Source organism: Adiantum capillus-veneris, chromosome 19, assembly GCF_014529385.1.
Source record: "Adiantum capillus-veneris isolate H3 chromosome 19, ASM1452938v2, whole genome shotgun sequence".
NCBI classification, from domain to species: domain Eukaryota; kingdom Viridiplantae; phylum Streptophyta; class Polypodiopsida; order Polypodiales; family Pteridaceae; genus Adiantum; species Adiantum capillus-veneris.
The window spans coordinates 98,421,229-98,438,003 of NC_140949.1; the positions used below are offsets into that span (position 1 = coordinate 98,421,229).

At 39.3% G+C, this 16,775-nt stretch overlaps 1 protein-coding gene across 1 annotated transcript; it reads left to right on the top strand.

The window, feature by feature from the left end:
* Positions 1 to 15,543: 15,543 nt before the first annotated feature.
* LOC147434529 (uncharacterized) lies at positions 15,544 to 15,822 on the top strand. The gene has a single exon (XM_086489967.1). The coding sequence runs from the start codon at positions 15,604 to 15,606 to the stop codon at positions 15,820 to 15,822; it is 219 nt and encodes a 72-aa protein (XP_086346093.1). The 5' UTR covers positions 15,544 to 15,603.
* The last annotated feature ends 953 nt before the right edge of the window (positions 15,823 to 16,775 follow it).

Here is a 16,775-nt window from a genome sequence, read left to right on the forward strand (position 1 = left end):
TATTTTCCTCCCATTTCAAGGAGATAGAAGACTTTTAGACAAAGATAACAAACGAACACATGATTGGAGTAGACGTGCACATGAGTGACAAATGCGAATCTAGGAAATTGAGTAAAGCAGGTGCATCTAAGAGATGCGGCTCACTGTCAGATGATGGAAGATTCTATACTTCTTTAGTGAGTTTCATCAAAATGTGGAGTGCCATATGGTGGATTTCAAAATAGGTCTTCTTCGTTTTATGAGTCTTATCCCATTTGTAGAGGGGAGGTTAACACCAAAGCATATATGAACTATTGAGACAGATAAGGAGAAGCAAGAGAAAGCTAATCAGTGGTAGGAGACGGGGGAAAGGATTGAGAGCAGGGAGCATCTTGATGTTACTAGATTCAAAGCTAATAATATTACCAAAGTTGAGGAAAACATTGACACCCAGGAGCATGAGCGTGATCCCCTGCTATGCACAACCACATTTCCAAGTTACAAAGATAAACAAAAAAGATTATGTTTTTCTCAATGATACTCAGTACCTATTTGGTCTCAGGGAAGACTAGTACTTTCTAATTCTTGCTACATGGGCAAAGAATGACAAGAACTTTGTTGAAATTGACTTACCATGCGCTCTAGCCCTTTTGGACACAAAACCAAAGAGATTTGTTGATAGAAAACAAGTGGGGAGTCATGTTCTTGATATTGTTGTCTACCAACTGAGGAGGATTTCCACAATATCCAAAAAAGGCTTAAAATAGAGGACATGGAAAAGAAGAGATTAGAGAACCAACTGAAAAATTCCAACAAGCTCCATTAATATCTGGAATGAAGAACTTTTTCAACATGATGAAAATCCAAAGGTACCTATTAGCATGTTGCACTATAATGTCCACAAATATTTCCATTGCTTGTTTACTCATGATAACTGTTTCTTTATGGATTGGAATACTAGTAGATAGTGACAAATCTCTTGGAAGAGGAAAGGGAAAGTTCAACAAAGATACAATTGCTATTTTCCACAACAATTTCTCGTCATCACCATCTTTGCTGTTACTTGCCCTCAAGGTTGTTTCAAGGAATTATAGCTCACATGAGTCTCCTCTAGGGATAAATATATTGGAGGCAATAAGGATTTTTGGCTTCTATCATAGCCTTGTTGGTTCTAGGGCAACATATTATGGCATTGTGGCTTCCTATGTTCTTACACATAATGGTGAAGTGCCAAAGCACATAGAAGCATACAACAAGTAGAAGTTCCTTGAATTTAGGGGAGATATTGCGTTAGAACCTTAAGCTAAAATTTGAGGGTCTTGTTTCTTCACCCACTATCTTCTCCATCTCTCTCTTGTGGCAAGTCACTGATGTAAACAATTCTCAATTGTTCCAGGTGAGCCCTTATAAGCCTCCTACCTTTTCTATCTACTCCTTTGTAAATCAGTTGCTATTTTAGAATTATCCATAAGTTTTTTGGCTTCTTGTGATTTTTTCCTATGCCAAACTTGTCTCTAGAGCCATTCAAAAACTTCAAGTAATCTATTGGCTCTATTTTACCTCCTCCATGTCTTGTGTGCTTGAAGAATTTTGTCCTTGATTGGTAATGGGACTTCTCCATCCCCTGTGTTGACCATATAAACAAGCTCCCATATTTCTCTATAAACCAAGGGAAATGATTGTATAGGATGTGCTGCACAAACAAGTTTTAATTTTTTAATAGAATTCTGGGTTAATAAACTTCTTTTGGGATGAACATAATAAGATTCTTACCATGTAGTGTGTAAAGTGTCTAGAGCTCCATGCATTTATCATTGCACTCTTGAACTTGTTGAGCCCTTTCTTGAAGTTTGACAAGTCACTCTTTCCCTAATATCTCTTATCACAATAGAAAATATTGAATCTAATGCTTCGACCCAAATGTGTGCTTTATTTTTCCTAGATGCTCCATCTACTCCATGGTCCTTAACAACATTATGCAACATCTTCCATTGGTTGTACTTTATGTTAGAGGTACTCCTGTTTGAATTCATTTTCCCCAATCTCCCATGATACCCCAAAAATGTACTAGCCTTAACTCCACCAAGTGAATTCTTCCTTGTAACAATGTTTCCTCCTTCTCACCTCTTTAAACCTATCTCAATCACCACGTTACCACCATGGAGATTTTTTTTTATAAGACCTTCTCTATATTTTTAATTGCAACCTCCCTAGCCTTTAAAGATTTCAATTCCATGCAGAACCTAAGTAGAAATTCACGATTTTATCAGCAACTCTACACAGAGCATGCAATGTGCATATATGGACATTGGCAAGAGGGATTTCCAAAATAGTAAGGAAATTTGGATCCTCTATGTGTCTATCTGGGGCCTTATTCCAATTTGCAAATTTGCACTCCCTTGCTGAACCCATGCAATATATACAAGGACTTTTGACAGTGGCACCTTTTGACACATTGTACATAAATTTTATGTCTTCAGATATCCTCCCATGTGTCATTTAATCTTGTAGCTTCCAAACCCCTCCACTTTCAACTCATCCCCTACCTGGTGTAATCTTATGACCTCATGTATGCTAGTGTTGTGGAAGACCCATTTCAAGACTTCAAGATCTTCACCTTCAACCTCAAATGCATGCAACCACCAAATATGATTTTCTAATTGAACACTAAAATCCTTAATCTGTTGCCCCTATCTTGGATTCAATGCTTTGCTCATCAAAGGTTATAGACACTCTCTCTAATTTTGTGTTTTTGATAATCTCACTCTCATCTAGTTTTATAACAAAACTAGCAACACCATTTACCTCTGAATGTTGATGGTTATCAAACTTTATCATCGCTCTTTGATGTGTCTTTAAATCAAAGAACGTTACCGCATGATAAATTTCATTAATGTGGAAGGGTTGACCAAGGATTTCCATCACCCTCTGGTTGATCCTATGCCTTGCATTATGGACAAGTAATGGCTTAGGAAACAAAGATCCTTCAACATTGATTTCTTTAGCTTTGTTTTCATGAGCTTGAATATATTCCTTTAACTCTCCCTATTGATTCCAACCTTGTCCACAGTGCATTATATATCCACATTGTCCAAGGTAGAGCCCTTCAAGAATCCATTAATGCACTTATGTCTGGCCTTTCTAAATTTTTTATCATCTATTATATTCTGGTAACCATAGGTGGAACCACATCACAAAAATATCCAATTTCTCCCTCCATGTTCCTTTTTAAAATATTTGGCTAAAGTAAAGTCCGAATATGATCACAGACAAAGGGCTTATAGAAACAAAGTACTAGAAGATAAAACCGTTTTACAATCATAAGTTGAAAGATATAGGCAAAAGACCTTACACAAGACACATGCATAAGCAAAAGTACAAATACATAAGCAAAGGCATAATATAAACACATGCAAAAGCAAAAGTTCAAAGATATAAGCAAAGACGTTTATAAAAACATGCATAACCAAAAGTTCAAAGACATTAGCAAAAGACCTAATATAAACACAAGCATATGCAAAAAAGAAGACAAGTAAATACACAGACATAAGGCATAAGCAAAAGACCTAACCTCAGACCTAACATAGGCTTATGCAAAGATTGAAGGACATAATCAAAAGACCTAACCTCGGACCTAACATAGGCTTATGCAAAGATTCAAGGACATAAGCAAAGGCTTAAGCACAATAATTATTACAAGCAATGACCAAACAAATTGTTAGGGTAAGCCCAACTTGTGGCACGATATGGGAAATCCCTCTAGCTACCTAGGAAAAGATAAATGATGAGATAATCCAATAGCAAGAGGATGTAACCTCTCTAGCACTAAGACTATTCTCTAATCAATCAATTGCTATTTGAGCATTATCATTGTGTCTATACTCTCTCTCACTCTCTCTCTCTCTCTCTCTCTCTCTCTCTCTCTCTCTCTCTCTCTATATATATATATATATATATATATATATATATATATATATATATATATATATATATATATATATATATATATATATATATATATATATATATATATATATATATATATATATGTGTGTGTGTGTGTGTGTGTGTGTGTGTGTATAGCTATATATATGTGTGTGTGAGTGTGTGTGCGCGTGCGCTCTAGCATTTGGCATAGCCTAACCCTAACATCCATATCCCTAAATCTAACCGTAACACCATGGTTAAGCTAAGGCTTCATCCTCCATAGACTAATGCTAAACCATTGGTGATTAGGGAACACGCTTTTTTGCTCCCCAACAAGTGGTCTTAGAGCTTACGGTTCAGACCTAGGCCTAATTAATCCCTCCATCTCTTTCTCTATCCCAAATCACTTAAATCATTGATTAAGTTTGGGCATGATCTTGGCAATACCAATTAGTTACTACCCTTCTTAATTGATCAAATTGTGATTAGTGGCATCCTAATAATTGTGTATGTGTGTGTGCAATTTCAACATTTGTGCATGTTTTGTGCTCATTCTTCAACCTACTTTGCATTAGTATAATTCTTATCATATTTCTTATCCCCTTGTGCAGTTTGTGTGTGTGTGTAGAGTATAACTTCCTGGCACCTTTCCATAGAGCCCCTCCTTGCATCAATCGAAGCTAGCTACACCAATATATCCTCACTTCAAGTTCGGGTAAGTTTGGTGTGCATGTGTGTGTTCTTGTGTGAACTTTCTGTAGTAACTCATAAATATCTTTTTGTATGTGCACTTGAGAGCATTTAATGCTCAAATTTTTTCTTTTTAAGGAAATAAAAGCTTGTCCTCCCTTATTGGGGTGTGGCTCCCACGGTTGCCCCTCAAGGGTGTAATGTACAACAATGTACAGTTGTAAATACATGATATGTGTATCGTTTCTCGCTACTACCTTCCCCGCGCTGATGGTGAAAAAAAAGAAGCCAAGCCTTCAAGTCTCAAAAATCCTAAAAATTGTCTGGAGGCGTGGGAAAGGCATCTATTAATTAATAGGGCAATTGACTTTTGGAGGGCCTTTCTTTTGCATAGGGCCAAAATCGAACTTCAAGCTTGCGCTATCAGGTTGAAATTGTGCCTTGGTGCCACCTGAGTGGTGCAGGTGGCAAGTGAACACCGTACCCCACTTGTCCTATTGCTACAGAGTCAACACCGTACCCCACTTGCTATCAAACACAAGGGAGCTCCTGCTCGTTGCCAACCGACCTATGGCGCGCTACACAACTGCTTTGCTTGTTGTCATTCGCGCGTCAAGCTGCATGTCTGCACTGCAATCATACCAAAGTTCTTTTGCTTGCATAGGGTATGGTCATGCAAGGCTTAGTTAGGCAATGGTCACGCAAGGCTTAGTTATCAGTTATTTGAACAAATAACTAAGCCTCATTCTTGGTCACACGCAAAAAGGAGCATTGAATAACTTACTAAGCCTACCCTTTGTAACTATGCCAACTTTGACATAGTTGTGAAGTGAAGGCATAGTTGGGAGGATGAATAAATAACTAAGCCTCACGTGACCATGCAAGAGGCTTAGTTATCCATTAAATGCTTTGTGTGTGCATAGTTGGCATATTTATCAACAACGGATAACTAAGCCTTGTGTGAACATGCCCTTATCAGTTATTGATAACTATGCCAACTATGCACACACAAAGCATTTAATGAATAACTAAGCCTCTCGCATGGTCACGCGAGGCTTAGTTATTTATTCATCCTCCCAACTATGCCTTCAACTTCACAACTATGTCAAATTTGGCATAGTTACAAAGGGTAGGCTTAGTAAGTCATTTACTTCTCCTTTTTGCGTGTGACCAAGAATGAGGCTTAGTTATTTGTTCAAATAACTGATAACTAAGCCTCGTGTGACCATTGCCATAGAAGCATCAACAAAATCACCCACCAGTTGCCCCATCCCCCTGTGCTCTTCCGACCACAGCATTCAATACACCCTCAACTAGCCTGGCCCTGCTCCCTCCCTTGCTCCATGTAGACCAACTACAAACCCTATGCACATCTTGCCCTACCTACAACAATGCTACTTGGTGGCTCGCGGTCCCCCAATCCTTGTCATCAGTGCCACCAAGAGCTGTCCACATCACCAAGAGGCCCGCATCTCAGCTTTTTGGTCAACTGCACTGCTTCAACCTCGTTCCAATTGTAGTACCCTGATCTGTAGGTCAGCTCATCACCTGCGAGCCCTACCAAGTTGGTGCTCTTCATTTATTTTATCAGCCTATGGAAAATCCTTAGAGGTTATTCGTGCAGGGTCCCTTGAAGACAAGCCCCTACTAAGGGTGTTTTCCCATTGCAACTAAGGGTGCCATCACACTTGCAAAGCCATTTAAGTCGCGGGCATCAAGGCACATTCAAAGCTTCATAGGTCTCAAGGTATATCATCAAAGCAAACGTCTGAAAATCCAAAATCATCAAAGATTCAACAAGGAGTTTTTTGTTCAAGCTTCTCAAGGCAACTACTATCAAGATTGACTTCACTTCCACAAGCGGTATATATATTCCACTGAGAATTGCCACGCCGTATCCATTTGAGAATTGTGAAGTTTTAAATCCAATGAGAACCGCCATGATGTATCAAGTAGGCGAATCATGTTAGCCTATAGTGCACCATGACATAAACAATTGAATCAAAATACATGTGGTCATTGTAAAACACCAAGTTTGGCTTAAGGGGGTGATTGTTATGGTAAGCCCAACTTGTGGCACCATATGGGAAAGCTTTCTAGCCACATAGAAAACGATAAATGGTGACATGGTCCAATAGCAAGATGATGCAATCTCTCTAGGCAATGATCATAAAGCACTAGGCCTGTATTAAAGGCTATTCTCTAATCAATCAATTGCACTTTGAGTACTATCATTGTGTCTTCTCTCTCTTCTCTCTCTCTCTCTCTCTATTATCTAGTTGTTGGCAAGCCTAACTCTAACCTCCATATCTCTAACCCTAACCCTAGCACCATGGTCAAGCCTAGTGGTTTCACTATGTATATAATGCATATATCGCATGCGTTCAAGGACTATTTTTAAAACTCTTTATTTGTGAATTGCTGACAAATAAGATATACCCTTTCCCTATTCAATTTGTAAATGTTTTCTCCAATTTCATTTTAGGATACCCTTCTGTATGTGAAAATGTGAGAAAAAATGAAAATAAATAACCCCTTTTGATGCACCCATGTGATAGTCACATAATTATTAAGTGACCCATCTGAGGGTTAAGTTAAGGTATCGGGGGGTTCACTATGTGTAAAACTACCATATCACGTGCGTTCAAGACATGTTTCTAAAAACCCTTATCTGTGAACTTTTTTAGGAATATAATATACCCTTTTCTTTTAAAATCTATAAGTTTTTTTCAAATTTGAAAAAATAATACCCTTCTGTATATATATTTCTGTAAGTTTCAAGAACTTTAAATACCCTTCTGTTGAACTCACGTGATAGGTTACATTTTTATTAGGTGACCTCCCCGGGGTTAAGGTTTCATCCTCCATAGCCTAATGCTAACCCATGTGTGATTAGGGAACACGCTTCTTGCTCCCCAACACAAAGCACATACATAAGAAAAAAATAAAAGACAAAGAGAGACAGAAGCATAAGCACATTTTCCTTACCTTGCTGCATTGATTCTTCTGTTGCAGCATTCACCTCCTCGTTTAAGACTCTGAATGTTCTTGAGTCATCTTTCTCTTTGTCAAAACCCTAATTTTGTTTTCTTTCTTCTTGATACATTTACTTGGTTTTTTGATTTCTTCCATTAGGAAGGGAATGGGGTATAGAAGGGCCTCTTTATGTGCCATAGGATTAAAAATGAGATTAAGGAATGAGAAAATGGGGAACTGCCATGTGGACTGAAACGGTGGGCGTGGCAGGCTCTAAATCTCAGTGGTCAAATTTATAGGCCTAGAGGTAGGGGTCTTTTCTTTATTAATAAAATGAGAAAATAAGAAAATTTGAACCTTTTTCCATAAAGCTGGGGTAAAAACCCACTCTTTCTCTCTCTAGAGGCTATTGACCCCCCCTCCCTCCTTCCGTAAAAAGGGGTCTTTCAAAAAATGTGATGACATTCTCTCTCTCTTATTTACTCTCTCTAAGGCTGCTACATCTACTCTTTCTCCCCTTTAGCTATGGAACCTACATCGCCTTCTTCAAGCCCACTTTTCCCTCCAAATACTTCTTGGAACAGAGGTTTGGAACCTCCCTTCTCCATTGATCACTCAGCCTTACCTTCACACCTCTACAGAAAGCTGTAGATCTACAACATTGGATACTTCTAAGGTATCCTTATCAACACCTCCCTTCTCCATTGATAACACAGTCTCACCTTCACACCTCTATGGAAAGCTGCAGATTTGCAACACGATTGCTTTTGAAGTATCTTCATCAACACCTTCGTTGGTCCTTCTTCTTCATCTAGATGTGAAGGTGAGGTTCATCACTCAACCTCACCTTCAACCCTCTACATGAAGGTATAGATCTGAAGCAATAATGGCTTCTTGAGTATATTCATCAACACCTTCCTTGGTCCTTGTTCCTAATCTAGCTCTGAAATGATCTCTCCTCTGTTGCACCAATGTACAAAATGATAGCAGTTCTTCAGTTACTATCATGACTAAAAATTATTTATGTGGGTGAAAATGCAGCTAAGTTCATGCAGTTTACACAAGGTATCAAGCAAACATGTGGCTTCTCAGACACATCATTGGAATGGAAAGATCATGGGTTTTGAGAAAACGCAAGATGACAAGCGTCTACCAAAGGTATAACATGCATATATAGCTTCTCTTTTGGTGCTTGACATGTCTTTGCCTCAACCTAGGTTTCTTGCAAATTGTACATGTTTTGCTTCTATTTAAATGTTGTGGATTGTACCATTTATGCTTTTACCTCTTAGATTGCTTCGATATATGCATAATTTGGTGTGTTTTCCTTTCATATATTTTTCCATATAACTTTGCAGAGTGGGAGTCAATGGAATATTTTACATGTGGCTTTGAAGCTATTTATGTGGACCTTGGCAAGTTTTTATATGCAGAGTGTTTATCTTTAGAGCTTCCCTCACAAGATATAATCCTCTATGGCCACGCTTATGCCACATCAAATGATATATTACTGGTGAAAATTGATATGCATATACCATATTGCAAAGCAAGGCTTGTCAATGAAATTTCCATACAGAAGATGGAAGTAGACCATGGGAGTATGGGAGGCGCTCGACTTCAATATTGTTTTTCAAGAGATTGTGGATTTTCAAATATTCCCCCACACTAATATTGTTCCCAATAGTTGTGTACAATGACTGGCACATTAGCAATCTTAGCAAGTACCTCAATCCATTAATAATATTTTTTTTGTGTGGATAGCAAAATTGTAAGATCTAGAAAAGTGAAGGGTTTTACTTGTAGAGACATCTCATTCCCATGATGTATCATTGTACAAGCTCAAAAACACAGGGCCTAACCTTATTAATGAAAATTTTGTTTTACATCCCAACTCTGTGCATAACTATTGATTGTAAAGTTCAATTTAAATTCTTTTAATCTTTCGATCAATTTTATAGGTGTGATTATTTTGGTATTTCATGAAATTTTTGAGTTTTGAGCATTTCAATATTAAAAGTAGGTAAGTCTAAAAAAATGGAATCCGAGAGTTGGATTATTGTGCAAGTGCACATTTAGTTGTTTATTTATCTTCTCCACAAAAAATTGATTTAAAATTCAATTTTTAGTAATTAAGTGAATTCTAAGTAGTACTATCTGGAGGCACACAAGTGTGAATATGAACTCATTTTAAACGACTTACACCATACGATTGTCGATTGATTTTCTAAAGCATGTGTACAAATCTAACAAGAATTTTTTATATTGCCTATTGAAATTTGTCAAAGGGCTTGCTAAGAGAGATTACAAGGTAGATGATCACAATGGCCTCATCGACTTGGGCATGGGATGTATAGGTATATACCCAATTTCTTAATTGGACATGGGCCTAGATTTGTTAGCGCTTAAGGAAACAAAGAGGGATAAGAACAAACGAAAAAGCATGAAGAGCGATAGGGAGGTTAAAGATATAAGTGAGCATGAAGAGGCCTCAATGAAGCTTGTGCTCCTACATGACTCTAATTTAATGTGGACAACATAAATTAAAAATTAGATGGAAATGAGGTGATAGAGGAGGTTCTAGATTTCCATCTACTCCATTTTCATGCAATGGTGATAAAGGCTCATCAATTTGTTTTGTCAAATGACATTTTCAAAGACTATTGGACTTCGGTAGTATAAGCAAAACTCTTAATTATTTCACGCTCCATCCTTTAGTATGGAGATTTGGAGATTATGGGATTTATGATCTTTTTATATTTTCACTATGATGGCTCTCCATTTCCTATTCCTCTTACTCATTGGTGGTGGGGGAAGAGGTGATTGTTGTTTCCATGCAAGGACAAAGTTCATGTACTTTTTTCTTCACGCTATAGGATTGTTTGTTCCTCTGTGGTTTGATCTGCATTCTTCTTCCTCTTTTAAACTTTCTTTGGCATGGTCACTAAGGGTCTGATCTTGCGTACCCTCTTTGTAAGAAGTCTACTTATCTGAGAAATGGGGTCACTTGGAAAGATATGAAAAAGAATGTGTTGTGTTCGGGACTTGTTGGGTCCACCAAAGTATGGGGTTTTTTTTGCACCATGATCAAGTTACATGCCTCATTTTTGGAGCCAAAAAGTGGAGTTTTCTATGTGAGGCCATGTTTCGGGGGCAGATTATGACCAAATCAGACATCTTTTGCACCAAACAACCGCGCCAGGGGGTGTTTCAAGACCCGAGGGTCTGTACCAAGCTCTGTGCACCACGGCACGCAAAATCCCCGTTTGAACTACAAATTATGGCCAAATCAAGCATCTTTTGCACAAAAGTTCAAACAGGCCTTTTGCGCACTGTGGCGCATGGAGCATGGTCCGGACCCCTCCAGTCTCAAAACACCCGCCGACACGGTTCTTTTGTGCAAAAGATGCTTGATTTGGCCATAATTTGCAGTTCAAATGGGGATTTTGCGTGCGGTGGTGCACAGAGCTTCATACAAATCCATCGGGCCTCGAAACACCCCCCGATGCGATTCTTTAGTGCAGAAGATGCCTGATTTGGCCATAATCTATCCTCGGAACATGGCCTCGCATCAAAAACTCCAATTTTTCAACCACAATCTGGCCAATATATTCTGGCAAAAGAGAATATTTTGGCGAACCTGCTCGAGACCGGGGATTGATTTTTGGTTTTTGGACGAGTGATTTTTCTAATGTACAATGGATTCTACTCATTATGGGGTCTTAAAAATGTGTTTTTCTAAAATAATAATTACAAGGGTAAATCAAGCTCTATACTTAACGCATTTCCATGCCCATCTTTAACAAAATAATTTATCAAATCGCACGAATTTTCACTATCACTAATATAGGTTAGATATTTCTTAAATTGGCTCAATTTTTTTCTGAAAATTCCATTTTAGGTATGTAGTATAGTTGTGAAGATTCTACAATATCTCAATAAAGATTGATGGAATTCAATACTCATTTAGGCTCGATAATAAATTGCAACTTGTTGCATAACTTCTATTTTTTTTTTTAAATCCATTTTTTGGGTCCTTTGAAATCAAATAAAAGTCTTATCATGTTTTAACGTATTAGAACTATACTTCCATGAATATTTCATATTGTGTATGGAAGTTATGGTCAGATTATCAAAATCTACCATGACCTGACTGGTCTAAGCCACTAACTTGATCCAAGGAACTTTTGTGCATATGTCCTAAAGTCCACCACTTACCCCACCATTCTAGCATTTGGTCAAAGATTCATTAAGTTTTAAGTACTTAAACTTTCAAATAAGAGGCCATCCTATACCCCATTGCTTTCCTTTGTTTTATGGTGCCTTGTGACCATCCTTTCACCAGCCACTATTGATATCCAATTATGTACAAGAACGTTGGTGCAACCAGATTGGTCGGCCCAGGGAGAGTTCAAAAGCCGGTACATGGAGGTTCACAAGCAGGTAGCAAAGTGCTTGAGCAGGAAATTGATGATGTGTAAACCTGATGCTATTCTGATGTGTATACCAAATGAGGTACTTAACAAGCCAAGGGTGTCTTCAAGCTTTGTTAAATGGAACTTAAGGATGATATAGTTTGATGGGTTTCCCCATTAGATCGTGCCATCATGTGTGAAGAATGGTTGCTCAAGTTCGGCAAGCTCAAATCTTTTTATGTGCTTGAAGTCAAGTTTACTACATCTCGACGATCAAGAGCTATTGCCGAGGAGCCTACTATGTGACCATCTCAGGGACTAAGTATCAAAGAGATTGATGCTCGAGTTTGAAGGAGGCATTCGAAGGTCGGCATTTTTTGGCGTCTGCAAGGGGGCCAAGCCCGAAGTTTTTTTAAAGCCTTCACTTGAAGAAAATAACGCTGCATGAAGGGTGGTCGACTGCAGTTCGTGGAAGGAAGCCGCCACTGTTTTGGCATACGAGGGGGAAGGTGCCATCTGGTGAGAGGGGGCTGAAGAGAAGGGTGCCACTTGGGGCCATGCAGGAGGGGTGTTGCCTGTGAAGAGGCCGCCACAAGAACATGCAGGAGAAGGCAGCCGCGGGGTGGTCAGGGCAAGTGGCCAAGGAGAGGAGGAGGATATTGTACGGGCAGGTTAGAGGAGCTACTGCTTGAGGGGGCCGAGCTACATGGGAGGGTAGCCTGTTGCAAGGACCAGTTAATGCAGGCGGGCTGCTGCAGAAGGAGCCACCATACCAGGTTTGCCAAGGCATGAGGAAGGAGGAGGGCGTCTCCAAGCATGAAGGGTGGCGAGGGCTGTTGTAGGGCCCAGATCTGAGGAGCTGCAGGTGGCTACAAGGAAGGCAAGGGGCTGAGGAACTGCAGGTGGCTACAAGGAAGGCAAGGCAAGGGGCTGGGGAGCTGGCATGTGAAGGAGAGGGGACCAGGGCCAAGAACATTGCAGGCTGGGGGTCCATGATCAGAGCAAGGGAAAGGGTGTGAGAAAGACAAGCCTATGGCTACGAGTGATGCTTGCAAAAGGAGGCGGCAAAGGAAAGGGAAGTGATAGCGATGGAAAAGGGTGGGAATCTGTGTCCTACAGGAGAGGAGAAAAGAGTGTTGGTTCTATAGTGCTTGAGGGGAAAGCTAACGGCCATGTGAATTGCGGATAAGGGGTGTTTGACGACTGATCATGGGGAGTGTTGAAAAGGTGGAGGAATCGGGCCTCAAGGACCATGCAGAGCCACCCAGGCCATGAACTGAAGTGCAGGGTGAAAGGCCGTAAGATTGGGGTCCTTGGGGGGTTCACTATGTGTAAAACCACCATATCACATGCGTTCAAGACATGTTTGTAAAACCCCTTATCTGTGAATTTTGTTAAGAATATAATGTACCCTTTTCTTTTAAAATCTGTAAGTTTTTTTCAAGTTTGAAAAAATAATGCCCTTTTGTATATGTATTTCTGTAAGTTTCAAGAACTTTAAATACCCTTCTGTTGAACTCGCGTGATAGGTTACATTTTTATTAGGTGACCTCCCTGGGTTGGGGTCGCTCAGATCAGCGAGAGGAGGCCTTCTGTATTGTCGACAAAAGAGGAGGGGACTGTGCGCTATTAAGAGGGCCAAGGTCAGCGAATTGAAGAGGGAGCAGGTTGGGACGCTAATTCACTTGACGGCCGAGATGGATCTTTCTTGGTCGACCCCAAGGCATGGAAATATCAACTCGATCATGAGGCAAAAAGAAAGGTGTTTCTATAAAATTTCATCATTGGGCAAATTTTTTAAAAGGATTCTACCTTGGCTCTAAATCCATGTCTATTTTCTCTCTCGCTCTCGTGTTTTGTGGTGTATCGAGTGTTTGAGTATTTCCAGAGTGGAAATAGGGAGTGCAAAGTAGATATCAGGTTTATAGTAAAGTGAATGCCTACCAGGGATTGTGCAAGACTATGTGTGTTGTTGGATATTGAGTTGTGTATTTGTGGGTGAGGGTGCTCTAAAAGGTCATAGATTGAAGCCATTATGGTATGCTTTGCGACAAGATGTATATAGACGGGGTTGGTCGGGTACGGGTTTGGTCAATAGTAGATTGCAGATTGTGTATCAAGGTGTGTGTTAAATAGGGGATAGGGGTGCTATCAAATTACTGGGCTATAGAGAGGCATTCACTGAGTGTGCTGGTGGTTTTATCGTTTCCCCCTTTCCAACGTGTCAATTACAAACATTCTTGACTAACCTGGTTCTCGACATAAATTTTTGTGGGGCCTAGAAAATGAGGGAAACAATAGTATTTCAAGACAAGTGCACAATTAACTTGAATGACAACATAAAGTAGCTTCAAGAAAATGACAAAGGTCATTGCAAGTAAAGAGATGACACAATAAGATGGTAAAGGTTGTATTGCATTAATCAATTACACGAGCCACTGGCTTAGCATATGAGTTTGATACTTAAGTGTTCCGTACATGAGAATAAAGCTAGGCTCTCTCTCTCTCACACACTACCACTCTATTGCTTCGTCTTTTGGCCCCTTCGTCTTGCCTTCCATTTGCAGCACCTTTCTTTGCAGCTGTAAGTTTAGCAAACACTTTCAACCAATTCTTGGTTATTGAGATTTGGTTCCACACTTGAATGTCCATCTTGGCTTGGTTGGTTCTTGGTCTGCAATTGAGCCACAAAGTGACTAATTATATCTTCCTAGGGCTTGACTATTCAAATATTGTAGGCATGAAATTCCACGTCATTAACTTTTGCGATACACCTTTTGCAGATAAAACATGAACACATAGATATACAATATCAGAAGCTAAATACAATGTGAATTTCTTAAATCCATAGTTGAATTCGATTGCAATATAAACATTCAAAACTTTACCTCTTCCAAGAGCAAGTATTTAAACATTGTTGAATTTAGACCAACCCATATTGTGGCCTACATTCCTGAAATGCATTGGAGTCAAGTTTTCCAACCATTGTCAACAGCTTTCAAATAAATCTTTTGGAGGCACTAGTACCAGTTTTCAATGTTGTTCAATGATAGGAGAATTTGCTAAAACAAGAGATGATTAATAAAGAATCCTTCTAATTTCAAAGAAAAAAGAGCTCCAATAAGTATTCATGGAAAAAATACTCTAACCACACATGCTTTGCAGGAAGTGACACTTGCCTTAGGATCCTTTGCCAACATTGAAAACTTGTGACCTTTCATAAGCCTTACATACATCCCTTGCATTCTGCTACATTGGAACCATGTATAGTAGATCTCTATTGCATTGTAATCCTTTTCCGGGTAGCTATGAGCAAGTACACTCTTGATATAAATTACTTGCATAGTGTATAGTTCACACACACACATACACACAGTAAAGAAGGAGATGTTGCAGCAAGGATTTTGAAAGGAGATAGGGAGCTAGAGTAGGAAAGTTGATATTGCACGTCAAGAAAGAGGTTATGGAACTCGAAAGAGAGATGCAATCTTGGAAGAGAGCGAAAGTGGACTGGGAACCTAGAAGTTGGAGCTATGGAGATAGAAGTTGTAGATCTAGAATGAGATGTTGGAGCTATGGAGAAACAGGTTGAAGATCTAGAAGAGAAGTTGTTGGAGCTATGGAGAAAGAGGTTGCAGATCTGGAAGGAGATGTTGGAGCTATGGAGAAAGAGGTTGCAAATCTAGAAGGAGATGTTATAGCTCTGGAGAAAGAGGTTGCAGGTTTACAAGGAGATGTTGTAGCTATGGAGGAAGAGGTTGCATGTTTAGAAGGAGATGTTATAGCTATGGAGGAAGAGGTTGCAAATCTAGAAGGAGATGTTACAGAGGTAGAATGATGTGTGGTAGGCTACTTTACAAAAAGATGCCCTAGCATGAGAAGAGGAGGAGAGAGAGATGTCACGGCATTTTAGTGAGAGAGTGGGAATAAGGATTGCAAATCTGCACTTTTCAACAACTGAGGGGAGAGAAAGAGAGCTTGGGAAACTTTTGGAGGGGGAGAAACAAGAAGAGAGAGAGACAAAGAGAGGACAAGAGAGGGAAACTTTTAATATTCGAAAATTGAAAAGGTGCTTTTGGGGGGGGAGTAACTCCAACCAGACCTAGTAAAATTTGCATTTATTCTCTAAGAAAATAAGAAAAATTAATTTTTATAAAGGCATGTCTATGCTATCTATCCCACCATTCTAGCCCTTGGTCAAAGCTTGATTAAGTTTTAAATATTTCCTTAAACTGCCAAATAAACAGGCACTCCTATACGCCATTCCCTTCCTAATGATCGCCTCCTTGCCTCCTTCAAGCTGCTTGTTAATAGAAGAGACCAGTTGACACAAAAAATGATTCTCAAGCTTTAGAATGTCTCGCTCTGCAAGAATTTGGGTATACAAGACTAGGAGTCCTCTTTGTCTATCTCCTACAAACTGGATCAAAGAAGAGAAACTAGAAAATGCGAGAACGATTCTCTTGATAGGTTCTAAAGGATACAATCTATCATTTGTCCATAATCTATATTCTTTCTCCCCTCTGATCTCAATCAAGCACAACCACATACTAAAGATTTTCAAATGTGCATCTACATCTAAAAACCGTGATGGATCATTTCCCTCAAGAAATTCAATAATTTGCATGGCTTAGTCATTCACTGACCCAAACAAGAACTCAAAGGAGCACAAAACAACAAAGGTATATTAGTACACATACTCATTAAAGTAGGAGATAATAAAAAAAGTGCTTTTCCATAGCAATCTAGTAAAGGTTAATGACCCCTTGTGGATTGAGGATATAAGGTCAT